This window comes from Gopherus evgoodei, unplaced genomic scaffold (genome assembly GCF_007399415.2).
Source record: "Gopherus evgoodei ecotype Sinaloan lineage unplaced genomic scaffold, rGopEvg1_v1.p scaffold_87_arrow_ctg1, whole genome shotgun sequence".
Taxonomy (NCBI): domain Eukaryota; kingdom Metazoa; phylum Chordata; order Testudines; family Testudinidae; genus Gopherus; species Gopherus evgoodei.
The window spans coordinates 5,107-19,862 of record NW_022060108.1 but is presented as its reverse complement, the minus strand read 5'-3'; the positions used below and the strand labels follow the sequence as shown (position 1 = coordinate 19,862).

Here is a 14,756-nt window from a genome sequence, read left to right as displayed (position 1 = left end):
TTGCAGTTTTTAAAAACTTTTTGGTTACAAAGCTGTAAATAGGTATATTACCATTTACAAAGGCTTTTTATTAACTGTTTAAACACCTTGACTATAAAAAATAACATTGTTAGCCATTAAAGCTAAAGTATGTGGCACCCCCCAAAACTACACCCGCCTTTTTTCCTAGAAAAGTGCCCTTTACACACCCTGTTTTTTTAAAGAAACGCCTTTTTAAATATTAATTTTGGGTGTGGGGGGGCAAAACCTTTTTTTTTAAAAAAAGCAGGTTTAAACCTATAAATAGGGGGACAAAAAACTGAACAAGGCTGTTAAAGAAATATTGCTAATACAAGACTTCTACCGTTATGGGGAGCAACAACATGGTAAGAAACCTTACTATAATTTGTATGGGCCGCCAAGATATTATAACAGCTTTATAGTTAGTTAAAAGCCAACATTTTTTCTTTTAAATAGGACGAGAACTTTTTTCTTGACATTCCAGATGCCGCGCTAGAAGCTTTAAATTTTGGTAAGCCGATTAATATGCTACACAAGTATAATTTATTTTTAAGAAAAAAAGGTTTAATTTTTTTTATTTTTTTAATTTAGAACAAGATGGAAGTCAAAACCACCCAATAGGTTTTCCTGAAATTACAGACGAAGGTGTGAACTGTTTTTTAAATATGTGGTTTTTTTTTAAATTGACGTGGGAAATAGTGTGTATTTTAGGGGTTTGTTTGTTATTGTTAGGGAAAAAAACCCTTAAAGGTTTTATTGTACAAAAGCTGCCGTTGTACAGCCCCAAGGGGGGTGTAAACTAAAAGAGCGCTTTATTTTGTACATTATACTTAAACGCGGTTTTTAGCCCCCTTATTGCAAAAACGTTTTTAAAATATATATATTTGGGGGACATGTTTGTTGTTGTTAGTAAAAAAAAACAAACCCCAGTGCTAAAAAACATTTTTTATGTGTATCGGCAGACTTATCAAGCGTTATTCCTCAAGAAGAAATGTTGAAGGGAAGAGCGCTTAAAGGGGCCAAGAAATTTCCCTCTGAGGCAGCTGCAGTTGGAAGCAAGGGTATTAAGCACACCGATTTTGAACAGCCCTGCACGTCCAAATCCCTTATTGCCCAAAGCCCGCAACCTTTAAAGAGGGGCAAAAAATTTCCCTCTGAGGCAGCTGCAGTCGGAAGCAAGGGTATTAAGCACACCGATTTTGAACAGCCCTGTACGTCTAAATCCCTTATTGAACAAAACCAGCCGGCATTAAAAAAGGCCAAAAAGTCTACCTCTAAAACAGCATCCGTTTTCAGGGCGGGGGGGAAGGGGCTCAGACCCCCCGCTTTTGAACCGCCCAAAGCTACCTCTACAACTTTCAAAAACCATGGTAAGCGAGGCGAAGGCGGTAAAGCCCCTCGTTTTCAACAGACCTATGCCTCCCCGACCCAATCAGCTTTAAAAATAAACAACTCTGTAGAAGGAACCATGTCTAGGGGTGGGTTCGAGCAGGGTGAAGAAGTTAACCCCCAAGCTCTCGGAACCCGCAAAAGCCTTGCTACAAATAACAATCTTCCTGTGGGGCTGGCCGCATCCGTTGCTGCTTGTAACGAGCTGTTTAGTGTTTGTTCATCTTTAAAGCGTTTAATAGATAAAAAGTTTTCAAAGCTAATTCTTGAGGTATTTCAAAAACAAAATTTTCCAGAAGAAAGGGTTGTTTTAGACCAAAAAATAGCAGACACCCGGGCACTAATTGAAAAGGTGGAAAGCGCGTTAAAGGGGGAAGGAAGAGGGTGACTACACATGAAACCTAAAAATGTAAAAAGGGGTTGGAAAAAAAAATGGAAAAAATCTAAAATGTTAAGAAGGCTTTTGGCAAAAAGAATAAAAAAAGCCAAAGCTATTTTAAAAAAACAACCCCCCAACCAAGAAAGGGAAATAGACCCTCCCACCCCTTCTTCTTCTTCTGAAGGTCCAGATTCCCCCGCTCCTGATACACCACCAGAGGTGTATTTGGAGCGTGTAAGACACTGGATAAGACCCCGAAGAGAGTTTAACGCATATGAATATTTTCAGGAATTTCGTTTTGCTAATTTGGACAGAGTAACGGGGTTCACAGAAGCCATGGTGGCCATCGACATTGCTATTCAAAATTTGCTAGATGATATTAATAATCAGGTGGGTCCTGAAGATTTTGTACAGCTACGCTTAGATGCCCCGGGGCTAAATCACCCACTCTTTTCTTTACGGAGGCCTTGGGAAAATTTAAACGCCATAGATTTTTTAAATAACATCGTTAATGTGTTGCAAAGTAATGCAGAGATTGTGGGGTCCGGAACTTTACGCCTGGTTGTTACAATAATTAGAAACAGGCTTGGTGGAGTTGGGTCTGTAAGACCCCTAAAAACTATTACGTACAGTAAAATTATTGAAAAAAAAAGAAAACATTTAATTGATTTAAATAATCAGGGTAACAACTTATGTTTTGCCGGTAGCGTGCTGGGTCTTTTATCAGATAAAAAACTTACAGATGCAGAGCTGTTAGAGGGGGCCAAACACCTTCATCAGGAGTTGGGGTTTTCGGACCAAAAAATGATTAGCTTGACAGACGTGAGCTCTTTCGAAGAGCGCTTGGGGGTAGCTATTACCGTTTTGTATTATGAAAATGGAAATTGGTGTTTTTTTACAACTGGGGGTGTACAGCGTTCCCAAACTGTTTTTGTTTTGTTACATAACAAACATTTTTACGGTATTTTAAATATTAAAGCCTTTATAGGCGCCCCGTATTTGTGCAACTACTGTTACGCTCCCTATAGCCACAAACACCAGCACGCCTGTAAAAACCACTGCCGTACGTGTAATAGCGCCGAGTGCCTCGAAGTGGCCGGTGGAAAAAAAAGATGCCCCAACTGTAAGCTGTTTTGCAGGTCTGACGACTGTTTAGAAAGGCACAGCGCTTTGGCGACCAGCGGTAAAGTTGATTGTAAAAACAGAATTTTTTGCGATAAATGCGGCTTCTACATGGTTAAAAATCACCAGTGTAGAAGCAAAAAGTGTCCCCAGTGCCATCAAAAAACCGACAACATAGAGGGTCACGAGTGTTATATGCGTAATATTTGGTCTCCAGAAGAGGGAAAGGATTATGTGTTTTATGATTTTGAATGTATGCAGGAAACGGGGGTACACGTGCCAAATTATGTTTATGCTTTGCATTTAAATAAAGAAACTAGCTGGGAATTTAAGGGGGAAGAATGCATTAGCGAGTTTGTTTTAACCTTTGTAGACAAGCGCTTTAAGGGATACACTTTTATTGCTCATAACGCTAAAGGTTACGATAGTTATTTTATTCTGAGGCAGTTAATTAAAGAAAAAATGGCTGTTAGCACTGTAACGCAAGGGGGAAAACTTATTTGTGTGACGGTGGTAAACTTAGCCATTAAATTTATAGATTCTTTAAATTTTCTCCCCATGAAACTTAGCAAGTTACCCAAAGCTATGGGGTTTGAGGAAGCGAAGGGGTACTTTCCGCACTTTTTTAACAACGTTAAAAATCAAAACTATGTGGGACCTATGCCCGAAATAGAGTACTTTGGAGTAGACTACATGATGCCTGAAGAAAAAAAAGAATTTTTAAACTGGTACCAACACAACCGCCAAAACAGCTTTGATCTTCAAAAAGAACTACGCTATTATTGTCAAAAAGATGTTGAAATTTTGCGAGAGGCTTGCGACCGGTTCAGAAACGAAGTTATAAAAATGACAGAAAAGCAAATTGTTAAAAACCCCGGAAAGGATAATGAGGAAGTGGTTACTAAGTGTATAGATCCCTTTCAGCACCTCACATTGGCCTCGATTTGCATGGCCATGTACCGGTTTAATTTTTTAAAGCCGCAAACCATAGCGCTTTTGCCGTTAGACAATTACCACAAACAGCAGAAGAGATATTCCACGCCGGCCATTCAGTGGTTGATGTACGTAGCCCACACTGAAAATATTTACATTCAACACGCTTTGCAGGGTGGCGAGTTTAAAACTGGGTCCTATTTTTTGGACGGTTACGCCATTATAGCTGGTAAACCCACGGCCTTTGAATTTAACGGGTGTTTTTTTCACGGGTGCCCCATTTGCTATTGCGAAAATGATTACAACCCGTTGCTTAAGGCAACCTACGGACAGCTGTACAACCGAACCATTATTAAGGCTGAATTTTTAAAAAGCCAGGGGTTTGAGGTAAGGACCGTGTGGGAACACGAGTGGCAGGCCATGCTAGCAAACGATAACCGGGTGGAAAAATTTTTAAGAGAAAAAAAGCTGCCACAGCCTTTGGTTCCTAGAGACGCCCTTTACGGTGGTAGAACAAACGCCATTTGCCTTTATTACAAACCGCAGCCCGGGGAGCAGGTTCATTACTACGATTTTACCAGCCTCTACCCATTTGTTAACAAAACTAAACAGTACCCTGTGGGACATCCCGTTATTGTGTATGAGGGTTTTGGGGATATCGGCCAGTACTTTGGCATAGCCAAGGTTAAAGTGTACCCTCCAAGAGGTTTGTATTTTCCCGTGTTACCATACAGGGTTGATGGTAAACTAATGTTTCCCCTGTGCGCCCTTTGTGCAGAAACAAAACAAAAGGATCCCTGCGGGCACAGTCAGGAGGAGAGGGCTTTAACAGGGACTTGGTGCACAATAGAGTTGGTGGAGGCTTTAAACAAAGGGTACAAAATCGCTGAAATTTATGAAGTCTGGCATTTTAACCGCTCTTCAGATGCCCTGTTTTCAGACTATATTAAAACACACCTAAGACAAAAACAAGAGGCCTCGGGGTTTCCTCACTGGTGTACGGACAAGCTTAAAAAAGAACAGTACGTTAAAGAGTACCGTGAAAAAGAAGGTGTGTGTCTGCGTCTAAACAAAATTAAGGTAAACCCCGCAAAAAGACAAATTTCAAAGCTGTTTTTAAATTCCTTGTGGGGAAAATTTGGTCAGCGAACAAATTTGACTAACACTAGTATAGTAACGGACCCGGACGAGCTCTTTAAGTACGTTTTTGTACCTTATTACGATGTGTCATCGTGCGAGTTTATCGATGATGATACAGCCGTAGTGTCTTGGAAGTACGCAAAAGAACACTGCACCCATTCCAGCAACACTAACGTGTTTATAGCGTGCTTTACCACCGCTTATGCTCGGTTAGAGCTCTACCGCTTGTTAGATCGTTTACAGCAGCGGTGTCTTTATCATGATACGGATTCTATAATTTTTGTAAGTAAAGAAGGGGAGTGGAATCCACCCCTAGGGGATTATTTAGGAGATTTAACTAGCGAAATACCCCCAGATGAACACATTGTGGAGTTTGTGTCCGCGGGACCTAAAACATACGGGTACAAACTGTCCAGCGGTAAAACCTCTATGAAATTAAAAGGAATCACACTTAACTCAGGAAATAGTGAAAAAATTAATTTTGAAAGCTTAAAAGAACTCGTCTGGGATTACCCCGCGGGAGAGGACCCAAAAGAAATCGTAATACAGCAGCCAGGAATCGTAAGGGTAAAAAAACACTGGTTAATAGAAACAAGAACTCTAAAAAAAACCCAAAAAGTCATTTACGACAAAAGAGCCCTCGAGGAGGCTTTTAAAACTTTGCCGTACGGGTATTAATTATTATGAAAAACCACGTTCAGTTTGTTCATCCCTTTTCCTGTTTGCTTTGTGGGCCCTCAAATTCTGGAAAATCATATTTTATAAAACAGTTGTTAGAAAATGGTCATAAACTGTTATCATGTATGCCTGAAAATATTGTGTGGTGTTATAGCTGTTGGCAACCGCTGTATACAGAGTTGCTGCAAAAATTTTCATGTATTACATTTTTGGAAGGTTTACCTAATACTTTTAATGATGAACATTTATTTCCTAGTAATAAAGTGAATATGGTTATTATAGATGATTTAATGGAGTCTGCTTCTGAAAGTGGTGAAATTGAAAAAGCCTTTACAAAATACGTACACCACAAAAACTTAAGTATTATGTACATTGTGCAAAATATGTTTTGTCAGGGAAAAAAAAGCCGTACAATTAATTTAAATACTAAATATATGGTTCTTTTTAAAACCCCCCGCGATAAACTACAAGTCACCACTTTGGCCCGGCAAATGTACCCTGGTAAAACACAATTTTTTTTGGAGGCTTTTGAGGACGCTACCAAAAACCCCTACGGGTATCTGCTGGTGGATTTAAACGCTTCAACGCCCGAAAACCTCAGGTTAAGAACAGGTCTTTTCCTCCCAGACTGGCCCTGTGCATACACCTTTAAAAAAACCCATAAAAATAGTTATTTTTTATTAATCCTCCATTTAAAAAAAATCACCACCCGAACAAGCATGTCTTACCGTGTGCAAAAAAACCTGGCTCTTTTAAAATTTCTTATCAAAGCCAAGCCGCCTCAGAGAAAGGCTATTCTCTGTACGGCGTCTGACGACCTAGTAGCGGCCATCTCAGAAATAGCGCTTAACACTTTAAAAGGAAACGTTCCTCTAAAACCTCGACAAATAAGCATCCTTAAAAAAAACCGAAAAATTATTAAAAAGCTAAGCGATAAAAATCTATCCCTAAAAAGAAAAAAGGTTATTGTAAAACAAACTGGTGGCTTTATTGGCCCTTTGTTAAGCTTTGCACTCCCCCTGCTGTCAAGCCTTTTAATTAACAGATAATGGAACACGCCGAAAAAATGTACCTTGTTCCTAGCCACCAGTTAGAACAAATAAAGCGGGCTTCTAGCGGTGAAGAAAATATCAGAACCACAACCACTCGCCAATTGGATTCAGAAATGAAAGACATTCTTCAAAGAACCGGTTTATCCGACTACGAAAAGGCTAAACTCTACGAGGCGGTCCTGCAAAGATACCTGGTATTGGCCAAGCGTGGTGAAATGGAAAAGACTAAAATAAACCTTTTTTTTCCCCTGAGCAAGAGCAAGAGCAAGAGGAGCTTCAACCTCCTAACGTTCAGGGGGATGTATCGGACTTTGTTATTCAGGAGGTGTTGGAGGGGGTAAATCCTCGCTATAAAAAAAAAGCTGAAATATTGTTAAATAAGCTTAAACAGCGTAAAGATGTGTCTTCTTGGGCTGATAACGGCCGTTTTGTGTACCGGGGGAAGGCGATTGAGGGGTCTCACATGCTTGATTTAGTCAGAGGGGTAACCGGCTCTTATTCTTTCGCTAACAAGAGGACTCCTAAAGGGTGGCATGTTTTTATGAAAGCCTTGGCAGAGCTAAACGTGCCTACGACCGTCGTAGGGCATGTTACCAATAAACAATTTTTAGAGCGTCTAAAAATAGGGCTAAAGCCGGTCAAGGCCACAAGTAACGCCGCCCCTTTTAAAAGCGTCCCTGTTAAAAAACGAAAAATCGACTGGTTAACAATGTAAAATAAAAGACGTAAACAAAATTAAAAATTGTGTTTTATTGATGCACCTCTTTAAACACACGACAAGATAAACACGTTTGAACATGTTGAAACATGCTTAAAACAGGTCTGGGCATGCCGGGTCTTTTTCCTTTTACAAATCGCACCACCAAGCGGTCATTTTCTGGTAAATCATCGGAGTACAATTTTAAAATACAATCAAAAGATAAACCCTTATTACGTTGTTTTTTTTAAAAAATACAATGATAACCGCAGGTTACAGCTAGGGGGTCCTGTAGTTGTCTCTGATGAAACACAACCTTATCACAGTTACGGTTTAAAAAAGTCATAATAGACTTAGGGAAAAAGTTACTGTCTGGGGAAAAACCGTAGGAGTCAAAAAACTCGCCGGGCCCACGTTTCGGTAAATAAAGGGCCAGCCAATGTTCCCCGGGTAACTTATGGGGGTGGGTGTTAACAATAAGCCCCAAAGGTCTTCCGGACACAAAACTTTTCGGAAGCAAATCGCTAGAAAAAACATCTAAAAAAGAAGGGTCCTTTGATAAAATATCTCGTAGCTGCACAGTGTTCATGATTACATATAGTCAAACAGAACGTTTCTTCTATGATTTACTTCGAGCACGTTATCAAAAACCCCATACACTATCATGTTAACCGTAGAGGGCAAAGCCGTTGCAAACCGAATTTCCGCTCTCAGGTTTCCAGTTTTAATTAAAGAATAATGGTCGGCGCACTCCTGATCCGGGGTCAAATCAAAGGCGTACAGCGTATAGCCCTGGGCAAATTCATCGCGGTTAATTAAGAGCGATCGATCTTTTACATATTTTCCAGTAGCCTGCACGAGCTGCATGTACTCCCTCACGCAGTTTCCATTTTCAAAGTCAGGTTGTAGGGGTTTTGCTGGCACCTGTTCGCCATCCACATACAAGGCCACAAAATTAATGTTATAATGTTTAAAGTTAAAAGGGTTTTTAACGTAGCTGCCGCTGAAGGCGTCGTTATCTATAAAACCGATTACTAGCTGCTTAGGTAGCTGCCCCAAAAAAAGGTTTTCCTGGTTACTGACACGACTGCCGGCCGGTATGCTAAACACCTTTATGCTTACCCGGTCTACGGGATACTTAGCGTTGGCGGTCATTAAAGCTTCAGCGTGCCCCAAACGAACCCCCGGGGTTACTTTTACACGTTTTACAAACAGGGACGCCGAAATAATGTGTACTTTATAATTCTCGTTGGCAGTGCCGCTCATGAGGCAAAAAACATCTTTGCTACGTGTTAGTTTGATTTTTAAATCCACGCCGTTTAGCAGTAGTTTTTCTTGAAAAAACAAATCGCTGTGTAAAGGTCCCAACAAATCCAGCTTCCTGCTGCCGGCCGTTAGTTCGGCCCTGCGTATAAACCCCTCATTGGCCTGGCCGACCAAAAGGGTGCTTTCGTGGCCCCCTGCCGTGTCTTTATAAAATCCGCCTGTCGAAAACTGAGTAGCGAGGGTGTCGTGGCTGTAGTTTAAAATTAGCTCTATTAAGGCTCTGTAAGGGTAACAATTGTTGCTCTGGCTAATAAGACGATCGCCTAAAGTAACATCCAGCTGGTTAAAAAGAGTGGCGATGGGGTAGTTTGTTAGGGCCACCCGGGCATCATCATCAATGTCTGATCCGTCTTCTTTTATCACCTTGCAGCACACGTACAGCAGCGTGTTGTTAAGGTCTAAGTAATGATCCCCATGTCCCGAAATAAAAAATTCAAGAGGGGCGTTTACCGTTAAAGCGGCCAAAGGAGGCACCTCTACATAAAAGCTATTTTCAATACTGGTTTGTGTGGGGGCTATTTGAAATAAATCCAGCTCCGATTTGGTGCATTCGTCAGAGCCACAATGAATAAAAGCCATTTTAAAATATATCCCTTTTATCGCGGGTAACGCGACGCTTCCTCTTCTTAGGACGCCTTTTTGGTATATGGCTAAGACCTCTTCTCACAGCTTTTTTTTTTTTAAGGGTCTAGGTGGGCCTTTAAAGGGCTGGCGCAACGCTGCTCTTTTTCTTCTCATTACCACTAAACCGGAACCTTCCTGTGCTCCTATTTTGTTTATAACAGCGCTAGACACGTGGTTTACGACGTCTCTGGTTATATTTTTCGCGGCTGTTTTCATGTGGGGTTTAATAATGTCAAAACCTCTTTTTAAAAGTGGCACGGCTTTCCTAAAAAGGCTGCGAAATATTCCTCCTAAACCTGCCCCGTACATAACGGGTAATCCTTGATATCCTGGTAAGCCATAGCCAGCCTGGGCCTTGTAGTAGTTTCTATACAAAAAGGGGTCCCCGTAGTTTTTCATAGTTACCATTCTTCAGCTTTTTTGGGACGCAAATGTAGTTTAACAATTACCTTTCCAAAACTAAATGAAACGTGTTTATTTTGATCCGTCTTTATTTCAATAGTAATGGTTCCGATGTGCTGCTTACTTACGGGGACGTAATGCGGTTTGTCATACGTTATTGTAACAAATTCGTTATTGCTACCGCGGATGGGAACGCAGCGCAACAGCGGCACATAGTAGTCCCCCACTAACTGATGTTCCACTATGTCGGTGTACACGTATAAAGAGTTAAACCCCCCCGTAATGTCTGTGGGGTACGGTGCAATCCTACACGGATGATTTGAAAGCATTCCCAGTATTGTTGCCAATTTACCAGCTGTGGAAAAAAAGTACTTTCCATCGTTTGGTTTTAGCTGAACCCTTCTAGTCACAGGGTTGTAAATAACGTAGGCATTTGGTTTTTCGGCATCTTTGTCTATATTCTTGTTGATGACTTCTATTAAATGGTGAATGCTTGAATAATAGCCGGCATCCATGTAGTAGGTTCGAATTTTTTTTTCCGATGCTAACGTAAATGCTGTATCGAAAAGAAGCGTGTTCCAAGAGTGACAATAATGAATTTCCGATAAAGCGACATCCCACCGCCCTATTAAATTTAAAGGCTTGGCTAGTTGTATTGTAAAATTGGAACTAGTATTTTGAGGAAAAGCCCCCGCTGAGGCGTTGCTTGGTAATGTCATGTAAAAACTTTGTTCAGTCATTTTTTTATTAAAGGTCCTGCACTTGAGACGCTTTAACCCAACTATTAAATTTTTTAGGCCAACCTTTCCATTTTACAAAGAAATATTTGTTTCTTCCCCGACCTTTTTTTAAAAAAAAATTTTCTACCTTGTAAAGGCGGTCCTGGTTAGGGTTTACTTTTTGTAATTCTTCAGGATAAAAAGACCCCACAACTTCCTCCCCTTCATAATCTTGTAATGCATACACCGGTCTTTGTCCTCTTAATAAAACCCCTGACACGATAAATATTTCATCGGTAAAGGTTTGCTGATAGCCCTTTTCAAAAGTGCCCTTCGTTTTAGATACTCTTACGTGATCCCCTTTTTTAAAAACCACACGTTGCCTCTTTATTTTAAAACTACCCCCGTAGACGGTTTTCCACACGCTTAGCGCATTAGCTTGTGTCACGTCAATTGGGCGCCCTCTGATAGTTCTGTGATAACTTCTGTTGTAACCGTCTATGAAGGCCTGCAGCACATCAATGTAGCGAAAGGTGTTACGGGCGGTAAAATACCTCCACATTTTTTATTTTAAAGTTCTGTTAAACCTCTCCACAATTCCCGCTTTAACTTCGTTATTGGTAACAAAATGGTGTACTCCATATTGCTTAAACAAATTTTTTAAAGCTTTGTTTAAAAACTCTTTTCCTCGGTCTGTTTGTAATTTTTGAGGCACGCGCCCCTTTGAAAAAATAGCTTTAAACGCCTCTGCCACCTCTTTTCCTGTTTTATTTTTTAGGGTTACCGCCCAGGCGTATTTAGACAAAATATCTATCACTGTTAAAATATATTTACGGTTGTCATTGTCTTTAGAATAGGCGGCCATATCAACCAAATCTGCCTGCCATTGCGTATCCACATTAGACACCACTGTTTTATTTCTTTTAAATTTAAGCCTTGCAGGTTTATGTAAAGCGTAAGCATCTTGATCCGCAAGCCAAGCGGAAACCTGCTTTTTGCTTAAGCTTTTACGGTGTCTTTTAGCGGCCTGAAATAAGGGTGTTATGCCCCCAAAACTACCAACTTTTTCGGGTGAGTAATAAATTTTCTTTAGCAGCTTTGCCATGCTTACCCCGTCTTGCTTTAAAACACTGTATACACAAAAGTTTGTTTCTGCTTTTGTTTTTATTTAACACAACAACGTTTATACACATTTGACTTTTAAAGCGGCAGTAAAGTAATATACGATACAATTACATACATTTTTAACGGTTAAGCAAAATAATATAAAAACTGTGATACAGTTTTTTTAACAATGCATTTTAATTAATATATATTTTTTAAGCCTCTAGGGTCACAACCTTGCATGTAAAAAGTTTTATAATCCATTTGGCGAACCCTGCTACACACCGCTCGGCCAATATAGGGGGCCACCTCTTTTGACAGGTCTACCAGCAAGGCCACCGGGTCAGATGATTTTCCAACCTCCCTAATCATTTTAACAACTTTGGTTATAGTTTCAGTGGTTATGTTAAGCTTTTTCAGTTTGTAGCCTTCAGCTATAATTACATTTACCAGCTGGGCCGCGTTCAGTTTAGAAGAAATACGTCTAAGCTGGTAAAATACTTCTGAGCGATCCCAAAAGATACAAGGGTGACTAAAAGGGTTGGACTTATTTACAGCGCAGGCTGCACAGTTTTCCAAAAGTTGTTTTTTCAAACAGTGGTAAAAGGCTTTTACTACAACAGCTCTAACAATATCAACCATAACTGCATCCTCTTTTTCTTCACCGCTTTTCTGGTCACTCTCTTCACTTTTTACAGACTTTTTTTTAACATCTTGCTTCACACAAAAACAACAGGTACATATTACGGCTGTTCTGCTTAGAGGCCGCCTCTTTTCATCCTCTGAAGATGTCTGTTAAAAACATTGTAAAAACATATTTTAAGTTTTTTGATGCAAAAATTTTAAAATAAAAAAGCCTAGAGTTTATTTGTGCTACCTCGGTCGTACCCTCGTCTGATTCTGAATTATCATCATCCTCGACTGACGCACCGTTGAACCCCATATCATCTTCCTGTTATTAAACACAAAACATATAGTTTTATTTTACCACTCTTATATATGTTTATATTTATATATTTTTTAATTATTTAAGTAACTTTTACCTTGTCATGCTCTTTGGGTTTTACCATTGACACCCCGTTTGTGTCCTTTGTTTCTGAATCACCTTCGTCAATCATAGTTTCAGCAGCCTATTATTAAACCAACCGTATATTAACGCTTAATTAGTATCATGCACATATATATATATATATATATATATATATATATATATATTTCAAATAAGTTAAGCTGTCTTTACCTCCTCGGATGTTTCTGTCTCTGCAACTGTTGGCAGTTTGTTACACACCAAAGCAGTAATCTTGTACGGCCCAGGCTTGGTTATCTGTTAAAAATCAAAAGTCATTTTTTAAAAGTGTAAATACGATAATTTTATATTTTTTTGTTACAACTAATAAAGCTTATACCGTAACAATATCGCCATCTTTCCACAACTCGGGGTCTATCGGTTGGTTTTCAACATCGCTATCCTGCGGCTGTTCCTCGGTTGCCATGTCCTCATATATAGGCTCTTCTTCCATTCCCCCCTATAAAAACAAAAAGATTTAACCCTTTATTTTTATAAAACATTTTGTAATTTGTTACAAAAAAAAAGATTTACTTCTGCCTTTAATTCTGTTTTTTCCAAATCTGACAACAAATTTTTTCGCACTTGATTTTTTACAAACGGCTGTGGCTCCTCTTTTTTCAGTTCTCTTTCAGAATAAAACACAGGGCTCGACAACAACCCTTTCTCGTTGGCAAAACAACTGTAAAGGAGCCTTCTTTTCTGAACACGGTCTGGCGCTCCCAGGGGCAATTCCGGCTTCTTGGCATCTGTAGGTGTTTTGTACAGGGACATGCCTTTGTGTTTAGTTTCTCTGTGTTGAAAAACCCGCTCGCAAAATCACGTGTTTTTATACACAAAAACACATGCTGATTGGTAGACAATAACCGGTTTTTAAAAGGCTCTTGCTTAAACTCTTGAAACACTAGGATTGGTTGGATCAGGAAAATGAATTCTATGACGCTGTTGTAAAACCACCTCTGATTGGGCCGATCCAAAAGCGGTGATAACAAGCCGGAGAGTGTCAGAAGCAGGAAATCTCCCTCATTCTACAGAAAGACGGGCAAAGGTAACAATTCTCTCTCTTTCTCTTTAATCCTACCCTGTGCTCTCTATCTTTGCTCTTTGCAAAGCGGACTCTCTCCTCGCTTTTCTTGTCTTGTAACCCGCCCTGATTCTGAATGCTTTTTTACCCTGTGCTTACTAAACAGACTCTGCCTGCTTCTCTCTCTGTCTCATTCTGATTCCGCCGCGTGCTCTCTATCTTTGCTCTTTTTTCTTAATCTACACTGATATTGAATGCTTTTTTACCCCGGGCTTACCAAACAGACTTTGCCTTGGTCAATTTTCCTTTTAAAACTCGTTTTTTCTTAACCTGCATTGGCATTAACTAGTTTTAATGTGTTTTATTTACTAGGGTTAAACCAGAAAAGCTGCCTCGTTTTACAAAAAGACTGCAAAGGTAAACATTTTTTTATTTTACCCTGAGCTTTATTGTATTTTTCTTAGCCACTTTTTTATAGAGTTTTTACCCTGTGCTTACCGAACAGGCTTTCTCTTTGTCAATTTTCCTTTTAAACCTCGTTTTTTCTTAACCTACATTGGTATTGACTAGTTTTAATACGTTTTATTCACTTTTATTACACTGCCTTAGTACATTTTCTTTTAAACCTAGTTTTTAATGTTTTTAAAAGCCTTTTTCTTAGTACCCCTTTATAGTTTTTGGCCATGTGCTTACTTAACAGGTTTTGCTTCAGTCAATTCCCCTTTTAAACCTAGCTGTATTGCTTTTAATATTACTTAATAATATTAAAAAGCTTTTTTTAACCTATGTTGGCATTCAATAGTTTCAATCCCTTTTTATTCACTTTTTTACCCAGGGCACCCCAAACAGGATTTGCCTTGGTTAATTTTTTTTAAACCTAATTTTTAAGTATTTCCTTATAGTTTTTGCTTATGTCCTTACAAAACAGGTTTTGCTTCACTTAATTATCCTTTTAAACTTAGTTTATAATGTTTTTTTCTTAACCTACATTGGTATTGAATAGATTCAATGCTTTTTTATCCTGTGCTTAACAAACAGGTTTTGCCGTAGTAAATTCCCTTTATAAACCTAGTTTTCAATATTATTTAACTTTTCTCTTAA

General features: G+C 39.3%; 2 protein-coding genes across 6 annotated transcripts; one reads left to right on the top strand and one right to left on the bottom strand.

Moving 5' to 3' along the window:
- The first annotated feature begins 274 nt into the window (after positions 1 to 274).
- LOC115644080 lies at positions 275 to 7,627 on the top strand. Of its 2 annotated transcripts, XM_030548166.1 has the most exons (5): positions 275 to 365; positions 457 to 511; positions 592 to 645; positions 963 to 1,061; positions 6,725 to 7,627. In XM_030548166.1, the coding sequence occupies exons 1-5, from the start codon at positions 348 to 350 to the stop codon at positions 6,733 to 6,735; spliced, it is 237 nt and encodes a 78-aa protein (XP_030404026.1). In that variant the 5' UTR covers positions 275 to 347; the 3' UTR covers positions 6,736 to 7,627. The 2 variants fall into 2 exon arrangements, with proteins under 2 accessions (XP_030404026.1, XP_030404025.1); XM_030548165.1 differs by lacking the exon at positions 6,725 to 7,627 and having other exon boundaries at positions 963 to 1,787.
- A 2,970-nt stretch (positions 7,628 to 10,597) lies between these two features.
- LOC115644079 lies at positions 10,598 to 13,533 on the bottom strand. 4 transcript variants are annotated; one of them, XM_030548162.1, is made up of 7 exons: positions 13,166 to 13,533; positions 12,972 to 13,091; positions 12,806 to 12,889; positions 12,609 to 12,695; positions 12,443 to 12,517; positions 11,906 to 12,357; positions 10,598 to 11,857 (listed from the first exon to the last, which is right to left on the bottom strand). In XM_030548162.1, exons 1-7 carry the CDS (start codon positions 13,403 to 13,405, stop codon positions 11,767 to 11,769), a joined length of 1,149 nt encoding a protein of 382 aa, XP_030404022.1. In that variant the 5' UTR covers positions 13,406 to 13,533; the 3' UTR covers positions 10,598 to 11,766. The 4 variants fall into 4 exon arrangements, with proteins under 4 accessions (XP_030404022.1, XP_030404021.1, XP_030404024.1 ...); XM_030548161.1 differs by having other exon boundaries at positions 10,598 to 12,357; XM_030548164.1 differs by having other exon boundaries at positions 10,598 to 12,357; positions 12,454 to 12,517.
- Positions 13,534 to 14,756: the final 1,223 nt, after the last annotated feature.